At 35.3% G+C, this 27,963-nt stretch overlaps 1 protein-coding gene across 1 annotated transcript; it reads right to left on the bottom strand.

Annotated features, from left to right (window-relative positions):
• Positions 1 to 1,551: 1,551 nt before the first annotated feature.
• Positions 1,552 to 27,963, bottom strand: LOC122834215 (serine/threonine-protein kinase 4-like). The gene is made up of 11 exons (XM_044122420.1): positions 27,545 to 27,963; positions 22,707 to 22,787; positions 21,684 to 21,812; positions 21,440 to 21,554; positions 20,712 to 20,876; positions 20,261 to 20,428; positions 19,966 to 20,103; positions 19,460 to 19,591; positions 19,173 to 19,368; positions 11,305 to 11,456; positions 1,552 to 4,963 (listed from the first exon to the last, which is right to left on the bottom strand). The coding sequence occupies exons 1-11, from the start codon at positions 27,586 to 27,588 to the stop codon at positions 4,805 to 4,807; spliced, it is 1,479 nt and encodes a 492-aa protein (XP_043978355.1). The 5' UTR covers positions 27,589 to 27,963; the 3' UTR covers positions 1,552 to 4,804.

Here is a 27,963-nt window from a genome sequence, read left to right as displayed (position 1 = left end):
GAGGGAAAATCTCTGCATGCAGAAAGGAGAAGTGTGGCTGAATCATTCCCAAATGGTTAAACAGTCTCATATGCATGCCTGTCGCAATAAAATTTGCTGTTTATATTGTCCCAGTAATTTCTGTGATTAAATTCTATTGTTTTAAAACTATTTTCAAATAACAATGCAATTTCAACCCCTAAAAGACCAATAAACCTTAATTTTGTGAAGATTACTTAACACTGGAACCTATTTTAAATATCCAAAATAATACACAACAGTCAACAATAAGTAAGACATAACTAAAAACCAGACACAACTGAAACTGTACAGTTGTGTGTACACAACATTTTTGAAAATTGCCCTTCAAAAATGTTAATCAGAGTGGAGAATTGAGCTTAGTATTATTTATCATGCAATTAAATGATTACGGTAATTGCTTATTGCGGCAAGCTTAACTCTTATAAGAGTATTTGACCACAAGAGTAAGGTAGCATCTCATTGAGTCTTTCTTCTTCTATATCTGTAATGAATGTTCTCCTAAAAGTTACTGTCAGGCATTCTGATCAGACAGCTATATCTCCTCAATGTTGCGCATAGACACCCTTCACTGAAATATAACCCAGATGTAAAATTAATTAGAAAGAGAAATTGTTCCCCTGTAAATGTCAGGAGAGCATCACAAATTGATCTTATGAACAAGATGCACTTGGACACAAATGTTCATCTTCTATGCATACACATCTATCTAATCAGGGTTTAGAGAAGCAGTGAGCTCGCCGAACGGCGTTGGGGATTGAGATGAGATTTGTTGACGGCTGATTAAATATTAACTTCAACTATTTTGGCAGATGTAACTCAACATGGTGAGGAAAAAGGCAGGAAAAAGTCTCAAAGGTTCTGCTGGGACAAGAAAAGGCTTTTAGAAAGTCAAGGGGACATGGAGCCTAGTTGCTCTGTCCTCTGCTCAAACTTGAGCTAAATGAGAGGAGAAAATGAACCAACAGACAGGAAAACTCCTCCTCATGCAAAGACAAACATATGCTTCCAGCCTTTATTTTATAGTGGAATCTAAAAGTTTGCCTACTCCAGTTCTTCAGAGCTGGTGTAGAAGCTTCATAAGTTATTTATTTGAATCAAGTGTTTGGAACCATAGGAGCATCTAAAACATTAGACAGAGAAAAAGGCCATTTTTACATCTTTTTCTCTCAAGTTAAAGCATAAAAACATTCCAACATGCATCCATAGGATGGAAAAAAAGTGACCAATTGTTAAAACCCACACATGAACGGTTAAAAATTTGGGAAATCAAATATAACATACAAACAAAAAAACTGTAAAGGTTCAGATTAATATAATTTGTAAACATCTATATTTGAAGAGAGTATGTTGATACATTTACATTAATCTTAAATAAATTTCTGGGTAAAATACACAAAGTATTCAATGTTAACTCACACTTCTAAAATTCAACCACAGATAATTTTAAAAGATAATTATTTCATAATGTTTCTGTTTAGGGGCAGCAAGAAAAACACAATCATGTTTAGTTTGTTTTTTTATTGAAGAAGCAAACAAAATACACAAACCAAATACCACTGACAGCAACATATGCTTGACTTGTACTGCATGCTGTACTTTAAGGCAGATACACCTCAGAGTAACAAGTAACCTCACATGCAGACAACCTGTTTTGTACTTAGAGGCAGAAAAGAAAATAACTCCTAAACTCCTGATTTATTCACTAAAAATCTGTCAGATTTGAATTGACTGAGCCAAATACTTTCTAATAAATCCTACATCTATTCACAATTTAGCCTTTTTTTTCTGATGTTTAGTTATGAGGTTTAAACTTCTTCTAAAATCACTGCATGTTCATGAAAAGACATAAAAAACTGAAAAAGAAACAATTCCAGCAGAATAGTGATAACATAACATCAGCAGGATCACATTGTAAATTACAGTAATTAATTCCAATTGTACACGTAAATAATTTAAATAACAAATTAAATGACCCATAATCTGCTTTAATAAAATTAATTTTGTCTTTCCACAAATCAAAAGTTTACTGCTACTGAAACCTTTTGCAGAAAGCTTTCTTTATGGTTGTGGAGCTGCAGCTTCCTGCTGAGGTAAAGCCGACTTCCTTGCTGTTGTGAAAGTTAAATTGTTGCTTTTCAAACAAGACGACAAAAAAAACAAAACAAACAAAAAATAAAAACTTGCAATATTGCAACAAGTTTTACAGCAACATTTGCCTTCTGTTTGTTCTCCAGTGATTTTGACTTTGCTCAGCAAAACTCATCATTCCCCAACTAAGTCAATAAAATTAAGGCTACATTAATATTCAGGATTTGCCCTTTTTCTGTGCTGTCGTTAGCAAAAAGGTGAGGACTGGTCACAAAAAGGAAAACAAAAAAAACAGTGCATTCAGAGTAATACCACTGGTTAACATAAGAATCCCTTTAGCTTGTAACAAAAACAGAAAATGAGTCTTATTACAGAAAACCATGGCAACCACAGAACAAGCCCAGTTAATTACCGCATATAGATGAAGGGATTCCCTCCATCATCAAACACCAGAGCTCCTCTGCAGTCCAAAACACAACCACCACACACGGCCATGTTTCTCATACAGTACCTACGGACATCATGCGGAGCATTTCTGAACAGCTACAGTAGTTTCTCATCGTCATTATTTTTTCACCCCTGAGGAGTTCCACGACCTGAGAAGCTTGTTTTACTCTGACACAGTTGCTAAAGGTTCTCTTCCTTTCTGACTGTGTTGACGCTAAACCTACGTAACAAAAATATACTCTGTCCCTTTACTTAGTTATTTCTCTTCTGTGCTGGATGAGAAGCAGATATGTACAACATGCTGGCGAATCTTAGGAATGTCACAAGTAAAGCTGGATCAGATCTGGACTCAGGCCCTTTGGCAGCTGTTTAAAAGTTAAGCTGAAGAAAAAAAAAAGAAGAAGCTGAATTAAATCTGGTCTATATACTTGTCTAGTTGGGGTTGTTTTAAATGTTAGTTTGGAATTATAAACACCACAAGAAAAGAAGAAAAACATTAAAAGGGCACTGGTGGTTAAAAAAGGCAAAATTATTACAACTTTAAACTCCCTTAAAACATTTTTTTCTGCAAACACCATGATAAAGGTTTGGAACTCGTCATTTAATAAAGTTTATAATCCCAGGAGCCACTAATGAAGACCAAAGAGGTGAAAACAAACAAAATTGTTTTCATTTCTGCCTATTTAACATTTCAATGTGATGCAAAATGATGTGAAAATACTTTCAACCACCATAATGAAATAGGTGCAAGTAAATCTTTCAAGGACATTACTGTACGATGATTCAATTTAAACTAGGATTGTTGAATTAAAATTGCTCAAAGGCAGTGTAAACATTGGAAAATTCCCCATCTCTGTGCTTTTAAATACTCATATAACTCTAAAAATAGTTTGTGTGTTTGTCTCGTCTTAACTGATCCTCAGATCACTCTTTAAAGGAATGTCTACTAAGGCAACAGTGGACAAACACAAACGGTTCAGATACAGAGTTGAAAATCCAGAACATAAATTTGAAGTGAGGAAAATCACAGAGGGATGACGACGATGCTGTGATAAAAAAGAAGAAAAAAGTGGGCTAATACTAACAGACATCATCATAGCAGTCGCATGTTTTTGTAAAATTGTGCAGCTTTAATTCTGGGCAAAACATAAAGCTAAAGACATTTGTGCCATAATCCTATAAGTAAAAAATAATAAATCTGCACAGTAAAACAAACAAACAAACAAACAAACAAAAAAAAAAAACTTTTAGGAGAAGGCAACTTAAACATTATTCAGGCATGAATCATATTGTGAAAAACAACTAAATAAATTCCTTAAAAGCTCACTGCCTCCTGTCTAATGTTTTTGCAATTTTTCTCTTTAAAGCAACAGATTGGTGGAAAAAACAGTCATGTAATGAGGCACACAATGAAAGGGTTTCAGGTTTTCCTATGCATTATACAAAAACCCAGTTTTACATTCAAAGTTGAGGGTAAAAATTACAAACAAACCGAATTAAAGAAACTGAGGTTTCATTAACTATGTGACTAAGTAAACTATGTTGAGGAATAAAAAATAAGCCTGGCCTGTAAGTTTTAATTCTCAGAATTAATTTAGCTACAGCTGGTCGGGAAGGCCTCAAACTGGTTTGAATCCAAATTAATCTTTAAGATGTAAACTGGTCAAGCTGCATCCAAAGGAAGGCCAGCCGTATGCTGGAAGAAAATTTAAAACTCTGTTCTGCTCTCTAGTTTTTTTTTCCTTGCTGAAATGAAGTTATTTGATCCGTTTCTTGGTTTTCACACTCTGAGGGTAGAAACACTAAAACATTTAGCAGCAACAATGTTTTTCCAGCGCTGAGAGCAAACCCTCATTACAAGTACCCACTGACAACAACAACAAAAAAACTTAAAGGGATGGTCTGAGAAAAGTCAGTGTCACTTTAGACAAAAGCGTGCAAGCTTAAAACAAGATGAATAAAACCTCCAGATCAGGTGTTGAAATAAAACTCACTTTCTTCAACTGTCTTCTTTTTTACTAACTGAGCTGTAAGAGTGCAGATTCTCTCAAATCAAACCAACATTTTGTCGCTGGAGGTTTGCTTGAGTTCAAGTTCCAGATCCACCTGATCCACAGCCTCCCAGATGTCACATCCAGCTGCATTAAAGCATGTCCAGCCATCAGGAAGAGACATCCGTTAAAACAGCAGTTAGAAAATAGAAACTATCCTGTTGCATTCGTCCTGTGACGAGCTCTGCAGATCCTTCTCAGAAGTTCTGCTGAAGTCGCTTTTTGGCCGCAATGGCATCGAGGATGGGCTGCCGCTTGGCCTGGTAACGCTGGCGGATCTCCTCTATCTCCTGCTCCATCTGAGGATCCAGGGAGGCGAGCCTCACCTGCAGCTCCTCCACTGACCACGTACCGACCTGCACACAGAAAGACCAAACAACATCAACTCAATGATTATGTCAGCAACTCTCCAAAACAAATGCTTCTTAACACAAATACATTTTCAGGTGGTATGTTGTAAATACCACCTGAATTGGCATTTACCAATTCAGGTGGACATAACAAATGTTTTTGTTTTACTTATAGGAGAACACTTGTAAACAAAATCTAACATGCTTCTATCTAATTCATAATTTAGAAGCAATGTGTAGTATGAAGACTTCTTGGTAAAATAATCTGCTTTTTCTAAGATTTGCCTCTACAATATAAGGTGTTCACTGTTACTGATAATCTTGTTACAATATTTACAACATATGTTGAGGAAATCTGCATCATATATCCAGGATGATCTTTGGTAAAATTGTCATTGAACATGGGATTTTATAACATGCTTTATAATCTAAAATACTCATATTGGCCAAACCCAAGTTGGATTTCTCTACACTAAGAAGAGAGTTAATAAAAACACAGTTTGTGATCTGATAAATTTTGCATTAAAGATACCATAGATGAGGTTCATCCACACTGCAGTACTTACAAAGATCAACATAGATTGAACTGTTCTAGACTGGTCACTTATAAAAAAAAAAAACTGTTTGATTTACGGAATATTTCCCTTCTCTCATTCTAAAGGCAAAAGAAACAATGAACAAAAGAAAAATCTTAATATGATTGAGCGTTCCTCAACTCACATTGGGACATTAAGTCCCTTAACTCCATGGTGTCTGAGTGTACCCGTTTTAGAAATGGCATCTACTGTCATGAATTCGGCGTCTCTTGTTCTGTTGCAGGTCTGTGACGGGGAACGGTGCCTTCTTTAGCTTTCCCCAGGAGGTTTCCCATCTTAGCTTTTACCAGCAGAACATCACTCTCCAGCTATTTATTACCTACAATCAATAAAGCTAAAATTACACTGATGTCCTAGTCCACTACACAGAGTCCGATGAAGAAACACTGGAAGGTGCTGCAACTGGGCGACACTAGGGTTTGTGATTTAGCTGTTGCTGAAAATCTCTGCATGAGATTTCCCAAGAGCAACCCAGAAGGATTATTAGCACAACCCTGCAATTATATACAGATAAAATGAAGCAGAGTGTCGGTACACTCAATGAACTGTCACCTAGTGAGCGATTCATTTGTGTTTCCACCCTGAAAACATTCAGGGTTCTTTATCTTTTGATTTATACACAGTTTGGTACGTCATGTTTTTAATCCAGTTTGAAGTGAGACAGTTTAAAGTTGAAAGTAATAGAACAGCATAATGTCAAGCTGCCGTGGATTGTTAACGGTCGTAACATAAATGTGCTTTTCTAATCTGAATTGGAGTGCAGTGACTTGGCCAAGCATCATGCATTGTAATTAAGATTTGAAATAGTAGGATAAAGTCAGTCAGACACAAAACCTCGTCTGACAAATTACTTTGAACTGATCATCAAAAAGTAGTAATGCTTAAGTCTTAACTGAATCAACGCATGGTATGCTACTATAGACGTGTTCATAAAATATTCCTTGAGTCAGATTTAATGATTTTTAATTAGTATAGAACAGAACTGTTTCAAAGTAAGAATAAGTGTAAATGTAACAATGATTGATTTATATTTATTAGTTAATGCTACTGTTTCAGACACTTTTAACTCCTATTCTCAAATATTTTGCTTATGATTGCCTGGAAAATTTTCACTTTTCTTAAAACTAAAATCATTCCAACTGAGGTGTAGCTGATTGCTGTGCTCTTCCCGGCACACGTGGCCTTGAAAGAGACACTTCATAGATTGTTTAACTGATTGATGAATTTTTAACACATAGCCTGAGTCTATTCTCCAACACAGCATTACAAACATTTAAAAATATATATTTTACTTCCTCTTAAATGATTTATCGATTACCCAACAGAAGCATAATGTCCAAAATGAAAAATCTTCATGTACAAGCAATCTCGATTGCCTAAATAAATAATCTTGACAAGTCTTAACTTTGATCCTCATATTTACTTTTCTGTCAGAATAATTACAAACAGCTCTGGTCTCACTGAGCCTTTGTTTTAAGAGTTGATCAGACTTGAGCAATAATAAAAAGCAGCGAGGGGAGCAGAGGAATGAGGGGCTTGAAAGTTGAAGAATAAAAATAGATGTAAAGAGGACAGAACGGAGACACTGGTTCTTCTACATCTGCTTCTAATGAAATATTTAGGTTATAATGTTCAAACCAAATATTCTGTGCTGCATTGTCACATCACTAAAGCTGCTAAATCAAAAACCTAAACAGAACCCTAAATAAAGAAAGACTTAGATATTATGTAAACCTAACGTCCTATTTACTATTATTACACATCTTATTACAAAAAATATTGTGGTTAGTCAAATAAACATAAAGCAAGTCCTTTCAACCAGAAACCTCCAAACTCAGTTTTAAAATGTTTCAACATATGCCTGTCAATAAATGATGCCGTTTTCAACCAACACGGTAACTACATATGAAAAAAAAAAAAAAAGCCTGCAAACAACAAAAACAAGTTGACAAATCTGAAATATAACGATGCCAACTTGAAGCTGTCAAACTGTGTTAATGTATTATGGGATGTGTTTTTTAATCCCTTCATTTGCAAGTCTAATGGAACAATACGCCCTAACCCAGTAGGATTTATGCCAACTAGTAAAGCCTTTTTGATCTTCTAAGACACTGACAGTTGTGGTGCTGCAAAAGTGATCACATTTAATAATTTTCAGCACTTTTCATAAGATGTTGACTAAAAGACTACTTTTAACAAAAATATTATAAAATACTGTAGCAAAGATTACTGTGGTCTGTAATTTGTTTTTGTATTTAACTTGTTCCTTACATGTTCAGTTCTATACATAAAAAAGACATTAACACCAATGTGCTGAACATACTTACAAGATTAAGAATTTTAATGAAAGGTATAGGACATGATACAAAAATTGGAAAAGCAATCAGTTAAAATCCATAGTAAACAAAAGTCACATAAAATCAAGCCAAAGTTCTCCTAAAGAGAAGAATTGAGTTTTTAACCAAGATTTAAAACCGTTGTAGAGGTGGAGTGACTGTGAACATGGAGTTTGCTCTACATCGTGGAAAAGGAACGATCAGTTTTCCACCTCAAACAGCTGGTTGGAATAGAGAGAAGCAGCTGGTCAGTGATTATGAGGTGATAAATGACGACTTAACTGTATTTACTTGCTTTTCAAATTTAAAATGAGGATGAAATAAAACTTTGATTATACTGAAAAGGTCATCAGGAAGGCCAACTCTCTCCTAGAATAACCCCCATTGATCCAGAGCAGAGGGCAGTAGACATAGTCCAGCTAAAATCCCAAACATGCAGCTTCAGTAACAGACAGCTACATCCTAGCTGCACAAAGGAGCGATACCACAGATCCTTCCTCCCTTTTAAATTTTTTGTTTTTACTTTCTGTTTTATTTATGCAGACCTTGCAGATTTTTTTCTTAAAATTGCCACACAAAATTGCTTTTAGTCTAAGTTTGCCATTTTGATAACTGCACAGTATTATTTTTAATTTTTGTCTACATTTTCTCCTTATAGTGTTTCTTATTTTTTACCTCTGTGTGAATCCACAAGTCCCCACTTTCCTCAACTTGCTGCTTTGTCACCTGACAATTTCCATTTTACTACTTATTGTGTATCCTGTTTGTTTTTGTAAAATTTTTTTGGTTTGATACGGTGACAATATGGTAATCTAGACCAAGCTTACTTCATCGGATCATGTCTACAAAGTACATTTCCAGATCCAATGCAATCTTGTGTAGTAATAAACCATTTACTCGCTGAAAGGTTAAAAAAAAAAAAAAAATATATATATATATATATATATATATATATATATATATATATATATATATATATTTTTTTTTTTTAAATCAATAAAATTTTTACAAACACAAATGATTATGTTGTTGTGCATCTTTGCCACTATATATATATAAAAAAAATTATATATATGTATATATAATTTTTTTAAAGCATTTTTGATGCAACAATGTTAATATTCAAGATGTTTCTGTAGCAATAGTAAACAATAAATCTATCTATTCAGTCAAGAGGAATCAACATCATAGTTTCATACTAACTTGATCCAGGTCTGTTTAACACCATCTGTCAGAGAGTAAGAATATCCTGTCACTAAGAGTGTGTTATGTGGAAACAGCAGTAAATCTGACAGTAGGTGATACAGTGCATCTATTTAAGAGGATCTATGGGGAAAAACAAAATAAAATCTGGGTCAAGTTACCCATCACTGACGGAAAAGGAAACAAAAACAGAAAACCTTCAAGCAGCAGAAACCTAAACCTCCAGAGGTACATGCAACACACAAGCCGGCAGCTCATCAAAAAATGATGAAGCCACACATGCATATTTACACCAGCACACAAAGATGGCTGTTCTGTTTTTAGACACAAACTTATATGGCCTGGGACAGCAAAAAAAGCCATAATTCTTTGTAATCATTAAACAAATACAATTATATATTGTAAAAAACGATATCCCTGTATGTTTTCTATGTTTAATTCCACTTTTATTAACATTGTGCTGCTGTAATCCTGTTTTTGTTTACAAAGAAATTCAAACGAAACTGATCCAAACACAAATATTTACTTATAATTTTATTAAAGCTGTGCAGAGGAAGAGTGAGAAATAGCATTTGGTGAACTTCTAAAGGTGAAATGAAAGCACTGTGATCTAGTTGGAGAAACCATTAAAGGTCAAGTATTTAATATTTAATTACAGCAGCAGCTGCTTGCTCTGTGTAAATGTCTCTGAGCAAGACAAACACCACCTGTATTTTCATAGTAATGTAACTTCTGAAGAGGTATTCATAACTCTGAAATATGTTTCCATCCAAATCTACAGGAACTTTGAATTAACTTTTAAAATGTTCAAAATAAAAATAAAAAAAAATAAAAAAGAATTAGCTATATTTCCATACTGATTTGGAGCGAATCAACTAGTATCCGGAAAGTGTAATTTTGTCAAATGTTGACATTATTCCTGGCTGTGATACATAGGAAGTGGAGATTGGGAAGTAGCATGGATGACACATCTGAGAAAAATTAAGAAGCCGTCAGCAATGTTTGTAAAAATGTAGAAACATTTTTTAGGTCCTCTGATTTTTTTTCTCAGTGCCAACTACATTTTTTTTTTTTTTTTTTGCCTGGGACAGTAAGTTGTTTATAAAATACAAAATGTAATAAAATATACAATATTCACATTATATTCCTTACATCTGTAGCAAATAGATTATTCAACTTATAATTTTACATTTTGCAGAAAAGGGTAATGAGTCACGGCAGCTTTACATCCTGCCATCCAATGTTGTACTGAATCTTTAAGCATGGGGCTTTACAATGAAACTAAAAGCTCATTTCCAACATTTTTCTTTTTTTTGAATAAGCCTAAAGCTGCTTGTTTTGTCTGGCGCCAGAGAAAACTCCAATAGCATGTGATACTGTAATTAAAATGTGAACAGGACAAAGATTTTCCTTCTATTAAACTGCTGTTTGTATTGCAGAAAATGTATTTGCAGGCTTAATCAGATCAGCTCCAACATATTGCTTTCGTTAATTGGACCCAGTGAGAGGCCATCCAAAGGCAGAACGAGTTAACAAGCGCTGAAGCAGATGTTCAGTTTAAAGTCTTGAATCAAAAGCAAACAAAATACTGACTGACAGGCACATACAGCTGGTGTTGGACCTCAGGATCAGTTTCACACTATTCTGAAACACAGATGTAACTTAAAAGTTTCCCAATACTGTTGGGCATATTTGCAAACGTATTGGGGAGTGATAAATGTGAGATAGCACATATGTTTATTTCTGAAACTGGGCAGAAATGTAGATCTGCTTATAAAAGAGTGTCACCAAGCAGAAATGTTTCTCCACACGTAAAGCTTGCCCACATTGAAATGAGGTATTGTAAAGGAATGCCGGTACACATTTATTGGATTTTTGACAATTACAACTTGAGCAAATTTCTTGAGATGCAAAAATAATTCCCTTCATTTTGATGGGTATCTTTGCTCCTACATGTATTTGGTGCAATATGCTTTGTGAATTCAGAGCAGACACAAAGCAAATTGTAGAAGCAAAAAAACTTCCAAAAATGGAGCAGATTGCACCTTTTGAATTCCTCCCAGAGTGAGTTACAGCATCATAAAAGCACAACCAGATACCCATCAGCTTGAGAACCTCTGCCCCACAGGACACCAAGTGCTTGGTAAAGTTCCAACCCCATGTTTTTCCCCTTCTCTCTCTCAGCAGTTTGAAGAGACAGTTTCATACTTACCACTTCAAGATCTCCTTCACCAGGGAGTTTGCGGTTGTCTGCATTGTTTTCTCCACGGCGTCCTCCATCATTGTGATTGTTTACCTCCTTCTCTTTCTGCTCAAAGTACTCCAGGAAGGACGGTTTGGCTGGCTGCATCGTCTCATCTCTTCCTGTATGGCACACAACCAAGTCAACATTTATTTGACTGTGTAGCAGAACTCAACATATCATATGCTTTCTGCTTTGCATCATTAGCATAATGAAAATCTGGGGGAAAAAAGGTTACAATAGGCAACAGAATTGGTTTAAGAGGATTTGATTGAAATGATACTAATTCAATCATATGACGTGGTTATTGTTGCCTAATAAAGCAAAAAAACAAAAAACAAAAACACATTGTTGTGACGTTGAAGTGGGAGTAGATTTAACAGTAGGTGAATTGGGATATCTGGATGCAGTAAAACAAGACAATACTTCCTTGCATTGTCTCATAAACAGAATGAGAAGATTTTTATTTTCATTCCTTTCCAATAATTATCTTTAAATCTTAATAATTACAGCAAAATTTATGTTACTAAACAATTTATTTGACTATAGGCTTATAATATTTTTTTATTACAATACATAGCATCCATTTAAGTCATTTTCTACACTGTATTGTTTTTAATGTAGAATGATTATTCTACATCAGCCAGTATTATTACACCTGTTTAAATTAATGCTTTTCAAAAAGTTTTTTCCCCGCAATCATGTGGAAAAACATGCTTATTCATGGATATAGAAAAAATAGTAATCAACATAAAAGAAAACACTATACGGTTACATCCTAGAGCTGGAATCAGCATAAAAATGAGGCCAGCAGAATGCTCAGAGTTTTGATACTTTTAACTGCATGCATAACTCTTGTATGCAATTCCCCTAATCCCTTGATTAAGGGAACTGCTGCAGGTTACTGCTCACCAAGCCAGCATTACTGTTCCAACTTACAACAATTTACCTTCACAGGGATCAATTAGATGCTAAATTATTAATGTAGCGATAAGCTGAACCATAAAGCAACACGACAAATGTGATAATGTGGGGAAAGACCTAACCTTTAAGTCTTAAAAAGAACAATTATGTTGAACAAACAAAAAAACAGATTTTATCACTGCTTCAATAGAAAAAAAAACATTTTATCCGTGTAAACCAAATAAAACTAGTAAATCCTACAACAAAGTGTCTATAGTATCCATAGTATGTCCATGATGGAACTGCAAGATAGAAAAGTCGGCCAGTTATAGCATTTTATCATTATTAATAACCTTCTTTTTGCAACACACACATAGCAACTGAACAGTTGTGAACAAAAACAAGCAAAAAAGAAGACAGAGCATTGTTTGATATCAATACTGATATGCTAAATAGTGGCCAACATCAACTGGTACCAATATTAATGCCTGTATGTTGTGCATGTTGTGGTGATGTGTGCAACACATTTTTTCAAAGAAATTAATTAAAGATGGAGGCAAAAAATTACACTCATGTGGGGAAAAAAATAAGTGAATAATTGTAAATGTCAATAAAATTTGAATTGAACTTGTAACAAAGTGAGTAAATGGGCCAAAAATGGGAGGAATTCCATGTAATCATCCGTTGTCTAAAAAATTAACCAACACGGAACCATCTATATTAGTTTCTTTGGTTTTATGGGAGTTGAAACAGCTACTTTAACTGTGTGCCACAAATTTTACTCATGTGAGTGCACCAGTGGAACAAATCAGTGAGTGTAGGTCAGTGTTGGACTCGTTCATGGCTTTAATAAGCTGTGGTGCTATCGAGGGAAAACGCCCACGGCCTACAATCATCAGAAAGAAACAACAGCCACAGTGTGAATGTTGTGAAAACTGCGGCTGTTAGTTTCTGCTACTAATTTAGAGTTTTCATCGGAAATCCTTTTCACTTAATGAAATATTTAATTTCACAAAAGCATATTTTATTATGAACCTTTCAACATAGCATTATCCCACTGGAAAGAACAGGATAACATAAAATTCACAATTGCACATAGGTGGATGTGCATTTAACCAGATTTGTGATCAATAATGCAATTAAAGAAATGGAAATGTAATGCTTTGAAAGCCACTCTTTCTTCAGTCATTTTAATGATTCAACACTCAACTAGCTCATGGCCCACAAGGATGCTCAGTTTTTAATTACAAGACTTTAATAATAATATATCAAGGCTTTCTGCTGACTGAATCTAAAATAAATTCTGAAGAATCTCTTGTTTACTCCAGGTTGGACTTTATCATCATGGGAAATACCAGTCCTTTATCACACAGTGGCAGTCAAGTCTAATTTAAATGTATTAAATAAGTATTCACAGCACAAATACCACTAAGCAACCTGGTGCTTTTAAGATGTGTCGCTGAATATGTGTGATTAGAAAACAATGTTGCAAAGATTCTTGCATTACGCCAAAAGCAATCCTTAAAATATAGATGTGATGATCACCATTTGAACCTGAACAATTATTTTCAAAGTGATAGAGATATCAAAGAGTCACCATGCACAGCTGAAATAAAATGACCATATACAGTATATGATTAATGTTAGTCTACTGATGTGTGAGGGATTTGATCTCGGGCTGTAAAATGATTTTAATCTAAACTCAGATGTGCAAAACCACACTACAAACATTTATGAAACACTCAAGACAAAATTAAAACTTTATTTTGGAACAAAAACAACTGCATCTTCTTAGACCCTAGGTACCACAGGAACAAAACAAAACAGGAGATTAACTTGTAAGGGGTTATGTGTACTTTTTGCAACTTGCTGAAACAGGTATTGCAACTGTATTTATGCATCTGTAAATAATTAATTTGTAAAGCCATTGGTGAGGAACTCTTAATATTCTAGAAGAGACTACCAACAGTCCATTTAAATTGACATAATTTAAAATTTCTTTAAACTTTTTCTGCTTTATAAAATTGTAAATCCTCAGTTCTGTGAGGAACTAATAACAGCAGCTCAATAAATAGCAGACCAGAGTCAATATTATTGCCAAATATATCCAAAGACTGTTTTTCATGTGAAAAATAATATATATATATATATATATATTTAAAAAAAACAAAAAACATCTGAGGTCTTGTGTTGTCTGACAAGAGCTTCTCTCACTTATTCTCAGACACTGAGCTTAAAAAAGTCCTAAGTTAAGCAAGCTTTCCATAGCTTCCCAATATGGAGATGCCACCCGCCCACCTAAAATAATCAGATAACTGAAGGTCAGCCCTATAAAAAATCATGATCTAATATATTTTTAACTTTAGTTCACCATCTGCTGCTGTTTGGTAACTTCAGCAATTATCTGACTGTCCAAAATATTTTCAGTCGCAGCTTCATAGCCCTATAAAGTGTGACCTGCTGTGCTTTGTTGCCTCTCTGTGCCAACCAAATGTGGAGGGAAGCAAATTAGTGAGCAGTATTAAATGCATCCTTTCTTTTTAAAGTTTTACAGAGAAGTTTTGCTCTGTGGGGAAAACTTGGAACAGTGGCGACATAAGGAGAAGATTCCTCCAGCAAAAACATCCAAATGACTTAAGAACTCTGTTGAGAAAATGATGTAGAATCAAAGTGGTTTAGAGCAATCATGTACAACAAAACGTTTTTCAAAGACTGGCACAATGCCGTGCCTAAACAGTAAAAGAATGTTTCCTTCTTTCTGCTCGTCTGTTGAGCCTTTTTCTGACGCAATAGTTACAGTATGTCAACATGGATCGCTTCTTTTGTACATAAACCTCCCTGCCCCCCAAACTCTTCCATCTTTCTTGCCGTTGTAAAATAAGTTTATCATCTACTGTAATTACTGCAGAGCACTTAATGAAACATTTCAAAAATTTAAGTTTTACAGTTCAAACAAGTTAAAGCTGTAGTAAACTTTGCTATTGTCCATTCCAACCTTTTATTTAACCCCATTAAAGTTTCATAGAGTTGTTGGAGATGAGAAACATAAAATGCTTTACAGTCTTTTTAATGAGAACCCCTGCATGGAGCATTGACAGGGTTATTTTCAGCAACAACTGAGTTAACTGTGGAGTTTGTGTTTACCAGTTTCTGTTCAAGAACATTCGTAAAAGTAGCAGAGGTTGTTTTACAGACATTTAAGAATTTTACAGTAAGAAAGCCATAGTAATGTTAAATGTATGACAATAACTTACCATACATTTCTTTAAAAAAAATTGTTCTATGAAAAAAATTTTGAGTGCCCTAGAAAATTAAACTGTCTCCAAAATGTTGATCTAATGCACATGTTACAAAGGCTATGAAGCATTTGTTGTATGACGTCAGAATGAGCCAAGAATAATTCCAAAGGTAACGTCTATCCAAATTTCAATATGAAGATTAAATATTTTGGATGTACAACACATCAGCAATAACATCAGTATTAGTCTCTAACTGGGGGAAATAATTCTCTGTATTACAACATTCTTTGTATAACACAGGAATATAAATACAGGAATGACTTTTTACTAGAGCCCATTTTAATAAGAAAAAAAAAGAGATTTAGCAACGCTAATGCCATGAAAGTAGAACAACTACAACTGAACTTGAAAATACATTTATTTTTTCACTTAAAATTAAGACTACTTAAAAAGCTGACTGAGAAATTATTTTTGTTGATTACACTGCCTTGTAATTTAGATTTGAAATGAAAATACAAAAAAAAAAATAATCAGTCTCCATTTAGTTCTCTTCAAGACTAAATAGAGACAATCAGGAGACTGATCCAATTATTTGTGACAGATTAGAGTCGAATTTAATACAGTATATTGATATAACTAGATTAAATTGTAGTTTCACTAAATTGAACAAAAATTTAGTTGAACTAAATTATTCTGTATTTAAACATATTTAAATTTAAACTATAAAGTATGTAGCACCTAAAATAGCACTGCTGGGGTTTGGTTGGCTATTCTTCTTAATGAAAATGTTAAATAATTGAGTCTGAAAAAAAGAATGTCAGATTTTAGGAATGAATTTTAAAGTAATCTGGTATGCAGTAAGCCTAGAGATTGATGAGGCAAAACACTTTTTATGAATCAGTCTTAGGGTTAGTAGCTAATCAGTGTAAATAAAAAGGCTTTTTATTTTTTAGTACTATTAGAGGAAAATTGATCCCTGATCTAATCCTCTAAATCCTCAGGGGCCCGGCACCATCAAATCAGAGTCATTAGTTCGGTGAACAGGCAGGGAAAAATGCACACACAACATTAACATCAAAAAATAAAGAAACATCTTTGATTGCAGACGCAAAAAAGAGAGATGTACACAGTAAAACACACAACAGCAGCATGTAGCCTTTTGATGTAATTATGATCTCCTAAATGTTCCTGTGTTAATGCAGTTTAAAGTGCAAGTAGAAGGGATCCATTCTAATGCAATGGTAAGAAATCAATTGGAGAAGCTAGTGTTAGTGTGAATGTGTGTAGAGCTTGCGCGAGTTCAAGATTTGTCATTATTCATGAAACTTCGATGAGGTAATCCTTAATAAACATGGGCGTGTGTTTAATGAACTGACATTTTGGTCTCATAAATGATTGTTTCTAAAATGTCTTGCATCAGTAGTGTGTATTATGTGCCTCTAAAAACTCTCTACCACTTGGATAATAAATTATATTGTAATAACTTGGTTTAAAAAAAAAGAAAGAAAGAAAAAAAAGCTAAATAAAACAGACTTTGACAAGTATCCATTAATTAAAAATAACTAAATGACAACAAGAATATTCACCATTTTCTGCCAGGTTACTTGGGGACAAAGCATGAAATGCACATCAGACTGATTATCCTCTAGGAGTTGGTAATATTTTTCTATCATCACCTTTACAAGCCTTTCAGGGACATCAGCTGAGAAGAAGCCCCAGAGAATGATGCTACCACCACCATGCTTTCCATTCTGTCTTCATGGTGCAGCAACAATACTGATTAATTATAAACCGATGATTTCACAATTACTTCATACACATCAGTTACTCTCAGCTAGTGTCTGTTTCACCAAGTGTGACACTGCTGCCATTAATTTAATAGACCTGTATTAAATTAGACAAGGGCAAGATAACATCATAGCTTTTAAATTCATTAAACTTACGTTTGTAAAAATCTGTTTTCACTTTAAAATTTTAATATAATAAGCAGAAAATACAGGGAAAAAATAACATAAAACCCAAGGCAGAAAAAAGAGCAAATGTTTTAAACAATACATCAAGGAATTGGCTCTTGGAATACAAATATTTTTGTATTCCAAGAGCTACAAAATAATTTGTTTTTGTATTCCCATTTCCTTTTTTTTTATATCTATCCATGTCACTAATGTACTGAAATGAAATTTAATACCTTTAAGACTGCATAGGAACTCGGGTAGAAATTCTTGTAAAAGCTGTTTAAAAAAAAAAAAAAATCACATTAACCATGACTATAATATGTGTCCTGATGTCAAAGCTGACTTTATTAATATTTTTAGAGAGGTAGGTTTGTCTGTTTTTGACTCATCACACCTCTGAACATTTCTTGGCATTCTGCAGCTCACCTAAAACAAAAAACATTTCTGTTTATAATGACAAGTGTTACAAAGCTTCTCTGGATTATAAAAAAAAGTGTTATTGGATGTAGTGTAGGAGGTTATTGTATTACAGCAATAACTTGTGTTTTTTTTCTTTACACCTGAGTTTTTTAAGACAACAGCATGCATTGCTCCGGTCACGCTTAGTCAAACTGCACAGGTTCACATGTGCAATGCTTTCATTGGGGTTAATTTTATGCCTATAAAAACAAATGAAAAGTCCACCCACAGACTCCCAGCATACACAAACAGAATGCAACTCTTATAAAGCCTCCTTGCCAAAAGTACCCAAGAGATCTAATGCTTCTCACTCCCACACCGCAGACTCCAAATTGATGCTGCACAAATATATGGTAATCCAGGCGGAACATGTTAGGATCAAAAGAAAATTGATAATTTAATGGCTGGAATAGCATATTCTTGTGTTTAACTAACTTTGTTCAAGCCTGACTGGAATAGTAATAATTCACAGCTTGCAGGATGATTTTCCAACTGCAAGATGTTAACAAAAAAAATAAGGTTCAGGATCCTGAGTAAACATGTTTTTGTAGTTAGTAAAATAGAAAAAGAAGCACTTAAAAAACCAACAATTAAAAAGCACTAAAACTCTAGTACAGAGTACAGTACCCTTCAGGATCATTATCAATCTGGAAACCACTTCCTTGTGAATAAAACATAACGGAAACATTTTTAGAAGTGATTAGATTGTCTTGTGGTAAATGTCTATAATAGACCAATTACCTGTAAGAAGAATAGTAACTGGAAACATGTTCACGGGCACATTACGCCCCCTGGTGGATAAATTGCCTTAGTTCTACTGCAAAGGGACTCAAATTATGTATGAGAACCATAGAGAATATCTATGAACGTGAATATGTGCTGATGTAAGAAAAAATGTAAAATATTTTTATTCTTTTTACTTGTTTCTTGATTTGATTAACTGATGAAATTAAGGTAGAATTTAAATTATTTCCAAAAGCTGCTAACTTATTATTTTTTTAAATCAACCATGAAACAGGTGTGCTGCGGTGGTGGCGCGACCCACATTTGGAGGCCTTGAGTTCTCGACGCGGCCGTCGCGGGTTTGATTCCCGGACCCGGCAACAATTGCCGCATGTCTTCCCCCCTCTCCCCCTCTCCATTTCCTGTCAGCCTACTTTCATATAACAGACACCATAAAAGACCCCCTGGAGGGGAGAATAAATAAAAAAATAAAAATCAACCATGAAACAAAATAAAACAATTTTATGTATGTTAGTACAACTTGCTTAGAGAAACTTACTTTTCATGGTACCGGCCTCTTCCTCATCATCAGAGTTGATGACCATGGTGCCAAGCTGCGACTGCATGGTTCCTGTGTCCTTGTGTTCGATCATCGTACCGCTAAGCGAACCTGCTAAAGAACCAGCTGCCCGGATGGTCCCTGAATCACCTGCTCCGGCCCGAACCATAGTCCCCTGGTCAACCTCATCCTCATCCTAAAATAAACAGGAAATACGTTCATTTTACTGCATTTAAAAGAACGATCAAGCAAAAACAGTAGGAGTCAAGTTCTTCCAAAGCTTCTACCGAATTGTTATCGTCTTCAGCGTCTTGTTCTCTTTGTTCTTCCTCCTCTTGTCTCTTTAGTTTGATCTCCATGGCATCTTGTATCAAGGCCCTTAAGACGGAATTGGGCTTGGCTGATTTGATAAAAGGATGCTGTGGGGAACAAAGACAAAAACATACATAAGTCTGAAATTCATTCATTGTTTGTTTTCCTGAAGAATAAAAAGAGCTTATTGTCATTGTAGAAAGCAAAAAGACATTGTTTTTTTAATCTTAAAGATGTTTAACAAAAACATTCATGATTACACACAATAAAACATTTCCAAAAAGTTAAATATAAAATTATTTGGACAACTATATGTAAAGTGGTTGAACATAATTCACCAAGCAACTTCAAGATGACTTAACATAAAGAAAACTATCAGAATTAGAAAAAATACGCATTTTTACTGCTAATGAGCAATGCAACAACTTTAGATAACGTCACCAGGTCCTAGAATGTTACAATAATTAGTAGATAACTTTACCTGTAACAGCTGTGTTGCTGTTGCCCGGTTTTCAGGGTTTTTTACCAAACACTTTTTGATAAAGTCTAGAAAATCTGGTGACCACTGATCTGGATTTCGAAATGTTGGGGGAGGATTGGTGGGAATCATGAAGATGGCCTGAAAGAAGAAAGACTATTAAGTATTAAGAAATCTATTCAAAGCCTCATACTAAGTTCAAATGCAAAACAATTATTAAAAAATGCCTGTGTTCTAATTATTACTGTAGGTTTAAACTTTTTCTTCTTTCACATTTAGAAAACCAACAGACCCTCACCCTCATTGGGTGAATGTCCGCATAGGGTGGTTTGCCCTCAGCCATCTCTATGGCTGTAATTCCCAATGACCAGATGTCAGCCACACAGTTGTAGCCAATCTCCTGTATGACCTCTGGAGCCATCCAGAACGGCGTGCCGATGACTGTGTTTCGCTTTGCCATGGTGTCCTACAGAGGACAAAAACAAGATAGAAAACATTTATGGTAAAATTTAAAAACATTCAGTGACATCAGAGCAAGAATCATAATCACCTATGACGTCCAAATACATTATGTCTAATTTACAACTCCACATAATCTAAATAGATTTAAGCTGTACACTATTGTTCTACAGCCATTTTTTTTATTATTTAAACAACTTATTTTTATTTTGTCGAATTTTCTTAATTCATTTTTTCAACTAATGTTAAATATATGATTAATTTGATTATGATTTTGGGCCTCTGCTTACTGTTAGCTGTCCAGCAACTCCAAAGTCAGCCAGTTTGGCTTGACCTTCTGTGTTCAGCAGGATGTTGCCTGCTTTGATGTCTCTGTGGATTTTCCTCATGAAATGAAGATACTCCAAACCCTTCAAAGTCGATTGGAGGACAGTGGCAATCTCATCTTCTGTTAGCTGTAAAGCATAAACAAACACAAAGAGTGATTACAAGTAGGCCATCACAATTAACAATTAGGTTAATTGTGATGAATCAATTATTGTCAACTAATTTAGCAATTGATTAATTGTGAACTGGAATATACACTCAAATAGCTGAAAGAAAAACAGACAGGGCAGTTTCTAAGCCAAAACTCTATAATAAAAATATAAAAATAGTTTTTCATTTACGATTAAAAATAATTTTATCTCTAAATATGTAACACACAAAACTCCTTAAGTGACATAATTTTTGCTTTCACTAGCTCACGCTATGCAATATATGCAACATTTTCAAAACAACTGATTATGTACCAGGAAACTATAGAATACTGTCCCTTTAAATATTAAAATGGACTTCTGAGGAGATAAAAAATATCTTTCTAAATTAAGTCATTAAAATCCTAATAGAATGAAACATCCATTCTTTGCTCTCCAACACTTGATGCAGACTAGTGCCCACTTTTTGTTGCACAAACAAAACCCAGGCGTCTGCATGTGTGTGTGTGTGTGTATGCGTGAACGCTTGAGTGTTACATTACCGTCTTGTTACGTATTCGGATGATGTCAGACACTGATCCACCTCCACAATATTCCATGACGATCCACAGGTCACGGTTTTTGAAGTAGCTGCCGTAGTACCGCACCACATGGGGACTGAACACAGAAATGTGGCTGTCAGACTTTTGTTTATACATATGGACTATCATCTCATTAAGTCGCTCTATGTCACAGAGGTGATGCTTTTACTAATTCAGTGAAATACACAATCCATTATATGCGTACCTGTTGCATTGCTGCATGATGGTGATTTCTTTGAGGATCTCCTGAAGATCAGACTCTACAGGAACTTGTTTGATGGCTACAATCTCTCCTGTTTCTTTGTGGTTGGCCTTAAATACACAACCATACGACCTGCAGACAATGACTTTATTCAGGACATTTTCTTTGTTAATCTTATCTGTAAAGACCTTTAAATAACTAGCTGAAGAAGTAAACCCACATTATCAGTCAGTAAACTGATTAATCCCTCTATCTTTTATATATGAAAACCTCAGAATTTGGCTCAGAAAAAGTGGTCATCACATTTAGAGGAGTTAAAGATATCAGTCAATACAGACATTTTGTGTTTGTTACTGTGTTCTGCTGCTAAATATTTGCTGCGCTTTGCCTTTTAGGTAGGAGGAACTAACAACTATCAGTTGTCAACATCTGTCACTTTCAAGGACCCAGCTGAACTGCATTATTTTCCACATCGCTTCAAACACAAGTGTTTTCATTGTCTTTTTTGTCACCTTCTTAACTGATGGAAAATATTTTAAAAGCAAAAACATAAACACACCACAGATGAACCTAAGTCACAGGAACAAAGGTGCTATTAATGATTTAGAATAATGAGGAAACAGAACACTAAATAAAAACTGGATTCCATGGAGATTCATTCAGTTCTGCCCCTCCCTGATGACACGACTGGCATCAGTTGTGACACATGCATACACGGCGTCAATCAGCTGAAAACAGGAAGAGCGTTGAGAAACAGGATATGAGGAGGCGCTGTTTAGACTGACAGGCACAACAGAAGGGAGGAGCCTTCTGGTGAATGAGGAGGGAGAAATAAATGAGGCAGAAACACTGACAGACCTCGAACAGGATGGCGTGACCAACAGAGAAAGTAGAAAAGAAAATAGGAAACCAAAGCAGATTGCCAGCAGACCTTTGATGCCCTTTAAATGCAGGCAGCTTTAGACATCAAGATGGTATCATTCATCAGGCCTGTGTAATCAGTTATCATCTTACTATGTGACTCACCCTTCACCCAGCTTCTCTAGGACATCAAAGACTTCCTCTGGCTGCTTGGTGAGACTGTCCTCACTCAACTTCTTCAGCTGTCTGTAAGGACAAGTGGGAGATAGATGTTGGTGAAGAGCTGCTGCTGCTGGCAAATTAGAGTCAAACAATCAAAGCAGGACAGCAACTGGGGAATGCCTTCAGCAAGGCAATAAAATAATATAAGATAAAAATAAAATAAAATATAAGATAAAAATAGTTTTAAAGAATCAGATATCCAAGTTGCCACAAATATCTCCACATAATTCTTTAATATTTGTTTTGTTTTGTCGTTTTTAATTTTAGTTGCTACCCAACAAAAACAGAAATTACTTAATCTATGGTCAAGAATCTGCCTCAGGAATCAGACATTTTCAAACTAAAGACCTTCAGAAAAGAGCTGCAGAAAATAAAGCTAATTTGGTGCTTCATACCTCCACAAAATAATCGAACACTCAAAATAAATCATTATAAGCGCAATCAAAGTAAGTTAAATAAAGGTTCAGTTGTCCTTCTGGCAGATTTCTGAAAACTCTTTATCCAAGATAAAAATATCCTCAGCTTAGAGACTAAAATAGATCTGAACACTTCCAAGACACAGACCATGACGATTCGATTTTCAGATAAAGCAGAGAGGCAGGAGGAAGTATCAAATTAAAATCAGTGCCAAGATGCTGAGTCGGGGCTCCTGTGATGTTGATGTGGGCGGACTAGACCACCTGCTTAATTCCACACATCCCACCAGCCTCAACAGTCTGTTGTGTTGGGGATTAATCAGCCACTGCTAGTTTTATCTTCACTGTTTTTGGAGACTCTAAACCGAGCGTATGAGACCAAAACATCAGTGTATGTTTTTGACGAATTGCAATGTTTTATACTTGTTACAAAATAGACCTTTTTTGAAAATATCATAAGCTACAAAACTCTCTTATTAAAGAGAGATCATTGCTCCATGTATTTGGTTGTTCTATGAAACCTCTGCACCATAATTCATACTTTATGAAACCCATCCCAGGCTGAGGTCAACCGGCTGTATGAACTCCAAGCCAAAGGCAACAGAGAAACAGGAGCCCACAAGAAAATCATAACCTGCTTTTCAAGCAAACCCAGTGAGCTCCCACTGAAAAGCGAGGGGACACTAAATGTTTATTTTTCTACATTTAAAACATCCCCATCACCCTTCAGTCATGTCTATTTCCCTCCTAAAAACAAAGCTGTAACACTAAATAGGCCATGTAGCTTCAGCCACAGCTTGTTCATGTTCTCCCAAATGAACATCAGAAAAAAGGTTTTACAATCATTTTTAAACTGGATTTCTGTTGGATTCAATAAACATTCATTTGTGTATTTTGAGAAAGGCTAAATATCTGGTAATATCCTCCCAATTTGGTTCATGGTGCCCTGTATTATGGGCCTTGTAGTTTTACTGCAGTGTAACAACACTTCATTAACTACAAGTCACACAGCGCAAATGAATTAATCCAGAACAAAAAATGGATGAAAACACAAACTAACTTGAGCATTTAAGATGAAGCTTGACACCTAGTATGGGACTTCTGGATATGTGATATTTTTAAAGGTTTTGTTTCTCTAGTGGCTGTTAATCCAGAGCAGAGAGAGAAAGGGAAGAGATCCAGCAGATGGCCAGGGGCCTGGGACCGAACTGAGGACGAATGCATTGAAGACTGTAGTTCTGCATATGGAGCATCTGCTCTACCACTGGACCCTGTGGCTCCCCTGGACCTTTTAACATGTATAAAATTCAAAAATGTAGAACCCTGGCAAACTTAATCATTGACATTGTGAAAAATGACATCCCATAATATCAATCAGGCATAATGCCTTTTAGTCCAACACTCAATATTACTTTAAAACATTCAGATGTACTGGTGCAGATCCTGTACTATTACATCAGGAATATAATAAATCCAACATTTTAAACAAGTCTTGTTTTAATTATTGTTTTGTCAAACAGTTTGTGCAAATTGGAGACTGCAATTGCTATGTAGCTTTACAATTATTATTATTATTATTATTTATTTTTTTTAAAAAGCTCAGTCTCACTTCTAGTTCTTGTTTACTCTTGTCAAACAGACTCATAATTGCTGAATAACTTCACAAACTTCAAGCTAATACATGTAAAATGTGCTACTTCCAACGCCACTCTTGCATTGACTGGATGAGGAAACAGCTGATGACAGAAGGACATGATAACCAGAGAGCTGCGGGTTTTTACCGGCATCATCCTGATAAGTGAGCAGAATAGGAACTCCTCAGTTCCTACTGCCAAACACACTCCGCAAACTAAGCTAAAAACTGGTTCCTATTCTAAACAAATTAATGCATCGACAAAAACAGTGTGTTGTTTGAAGAGAGGAACACTTCAATTTCACAGTTTTGTCAAGTCACTGCCTTGGTTTAAACACTGCTGAGTAGCATAAAAAAAAAGAAACTGCATAAAGCCTGTCAGCCTACTGCACTGCTGTTTGTATTAAGATAGTTTTTAAGGAATAACATTGCTTAACATTATTCCTAACCCTAGGGTGGAATACTTTAAACCTATAAGTGTCTTGTGTTTGCTTCTGTTAACTTCTAATAATACTGAATGGTTTTATAAATAAAAGTTAAGGGAGATCAAGCAAAGGAGGCTGACTTCTTCTGCTTAAAACTACAAAGACACTTTGCTGCAAATCTGAGCCGCTCACTGAGAGATATTTGCATTCCTAGGAGGCTCAAAAATGGGAGCAAGAGATGTGTTTTTATTGGCACCTGTCAGTTAGTCACTATTAAACTTATGTGATCATGTAACAGCGGCAAAAGCACCAGACAGGCCAGCAGAACCAAAACCACCAACACACATGTACACACAGGCACCAAACTATACAGATTAACAGCTACATTTACACACTGACTCAGATGTTAATCTTCTGATGATGCTAATAAGTTAGTTGCACAACATTTACATTAACAAAAACAGTATTTGGGTAACAGCAGTAAAGGCCTGCCATGGTCAGCTGGTGAAAAGAGGAAATGTCAACCAGGCCAACTACAAATAACAGAGTAATAACTAGCTAAGGGTGGCTCAGTTTGGTTAATAAATGTGACTATCCCTATTTGAGTGGAAGAAAGCTGTTCATCAGCTCATAAACTTAGCTTTGGAATATTTCAGTTGGATTGATAGCTTCATATACTTCAGTCTTGAGAGCAATAATTTGAGCACAGCTAGTCTGTCACATGTGAAGGAAGCTGCAGCAGCAAATACCATCTCTTTTTCACTGTGACATCACTGAAAACAATAAAAAACAAAGACTGTACTGTACTGTACATGCACTGATACAAACTAAAGGTTTGTAAGTTGTGCACATTTAAACAAGTCAACATTTTAAAAATTGGATTTCCAAACTGAAGTTGCATGGCAACATATTTACAAGGTATGTAAATATGTTTTATTCAGATACCTGAACTAATATGCCTGACAAAAGTTCAGTTGTAGGAGCTAAAACAAATAAGTCTGAGAGGAAGCAGTGGCAAAGCCCCAATCCTAATTAGCAGACATAATCCAGTTGGAGCACAAGCAGGATTCCAGATGATAACCATTGAGTCCCAATCCAAAGCAAAAATTATACAATAAATAATAAAAAGAAGTTACCTGATCATGCATTATAGCAGCACATACTATTTGAAGTGATAAAATAATTATTCTGATGGTAGTCAACATTTTATTTCTAAACATTTAAAATATGGAATAACAACAGAAGACTCATATAACTGATTAATGCATGGACAGATTAATGTAAGTTACTTTTAATTAGAGTTTAGTAAATCTAGAGTCAGAATGAGATGTTCCGTTCCTCCAGTGTTGATGTTCCTCATGTTTGAGGTGTTTCTGTGCTTTAACATACCTGAGTCAAATAAATGGGTGGTGAGAATGTGCATCTATGTTGAGGAGATGATTACATCTCTTGATTAAAGTTTGTTGGAGCAAGGACTTGTCTAAAACAAGACTGGCTCTTAAGCACAGAAATTGTTAACCTCTTAAAGTTTGTGAAATTGTTTAATGGTATGGTTTGCAAAACTCTGGACATTAGATTTTCTGCCACAAAACCAGCTATGTTCTCTTATGCCTGACATGCATTACATTTGTCACGTCAAGTTTCAAATTACAGAGCAAATAAATTAATTCTCTGAAACCAGTTTGGATTAAGGCAGCTAAGAAAAGATCCAAATAGAGTTAGGTGATTAAACTGGATTAAAGGGCTTCTGATAGCAGCAAGCCCTGAGATTTAAGACCAGGATCATAATAAGGTTCCTAAACCAGTTCAAACAGAGGACTGTGAAAGAATTCCCGTTTAAAATGAGAAAATGCCAAATTCTGCAACTCTTCTTTATGTGACAAAAGAACACAATTATAATTCTTAGCTCGTTTAAATCTATCAGTCTATTTTCACTAATCAGCGAATAGTCGAAAATGAAATTTTAAAAACTTAACAGCAGCTCATGGCCAGGCTTGAAAGAAAAAGACCAAATAGTGATTTAAATCAATGAATGTTGGTATAGAAATCAACTGAGAAATTATAAATGCACCAGATGATTTGGACTAAAATATACAAAAATTATGTTTTTCGGTATTACACCATATTACATCTGAAAATGTTAATTTTACCTTATGAAATACAATTAACTCACCAAGTGTCTGTGGGTGGATATTTGGCAACTGATATCTGACCCAGGTATTAACTTAAGCATAATACCAGGCTAACGCTTAGAAAGATAAAAATCATAAATACGCCATGTGTTTAAGCTGTTATTATTGGTTTTACCTGCGAGGGTTATTCCTCATCTGCACTTTCTCCTTGTTCTCCATGTTGCCTCCTTCAGTTCCCTAGGACTCTTCTGATTCAGGTCTGGAGTCAAACTTGAACCGAGCTGGTCAACGTCAAGTAGATGCTAGCAGTAGCAGGTCGCCGTCTGCTAGTATGCTAGCAGCAGCAGCTAACGCGCCGTTTCACAGCAGCGTCCCGGGTGACAATCCTCCCGCTGCTGCTCGGTTGCCGTAAAAAACGCCGCGTTGCTTTACCATTCTGTAAGACTGGGTTCACACGATAAAACCCGTTTAGTCAGGTTGTGGTATCCTCGCTGCTAGGTACATCCTTTCCCTGTGCCTAGGCAACTTTAGACTTGTTTGGCAGCCGCTCTAACATCCACCTGAGAAAACCAGGAAGTGCTGAGAGGAGTGGAC

This window comes from Gambusia affinis, linkage group LG07 (genome assembly GCF_019740435.1).
Source record: "Gambusia affinis linkage group LG07, SWU_Gaff_1.0, whole genome shotgun sequence".
Classification (NCBI taxonomy): domain Eukaryota; kingdom Metazoa; phylum Chordata; class Actinopteri; order Cyprinodontiformes; family Poeciliidae; genus Gambusia; species Gambusia affinis.
This window is presented reverse-complemented; position numbering and strand designations above follow the sequence as displayed.

What these genes read in the sequence shown, in the direction of transcription:
- LOC122834215 (XM_044122420.1), bottom strand. Translation starts at nt 27,588, where the DNA reads ATGGAGAACAAGGAGAAAGTGCAGATGAGGAATAACCCTCGCAG. An exon ending in ATCATGCAGCAATGCAACAG is followed by an intron (nt 21,555 to 21,683) that starts GTACGCATATAA and finishes TTCTGTGTTCAG; the next exon opens with TCCCCATGTGGTGCGGTACT. An exon ending in CGGACATTCACCCAATGAGG is followed by an intron (nt 20,104 to 20,260) that starts GTGAGGGTCTGT and finishes TTCTTCTTTCAG; the next exon opens with GCCATCTTCATGATTCCCAC.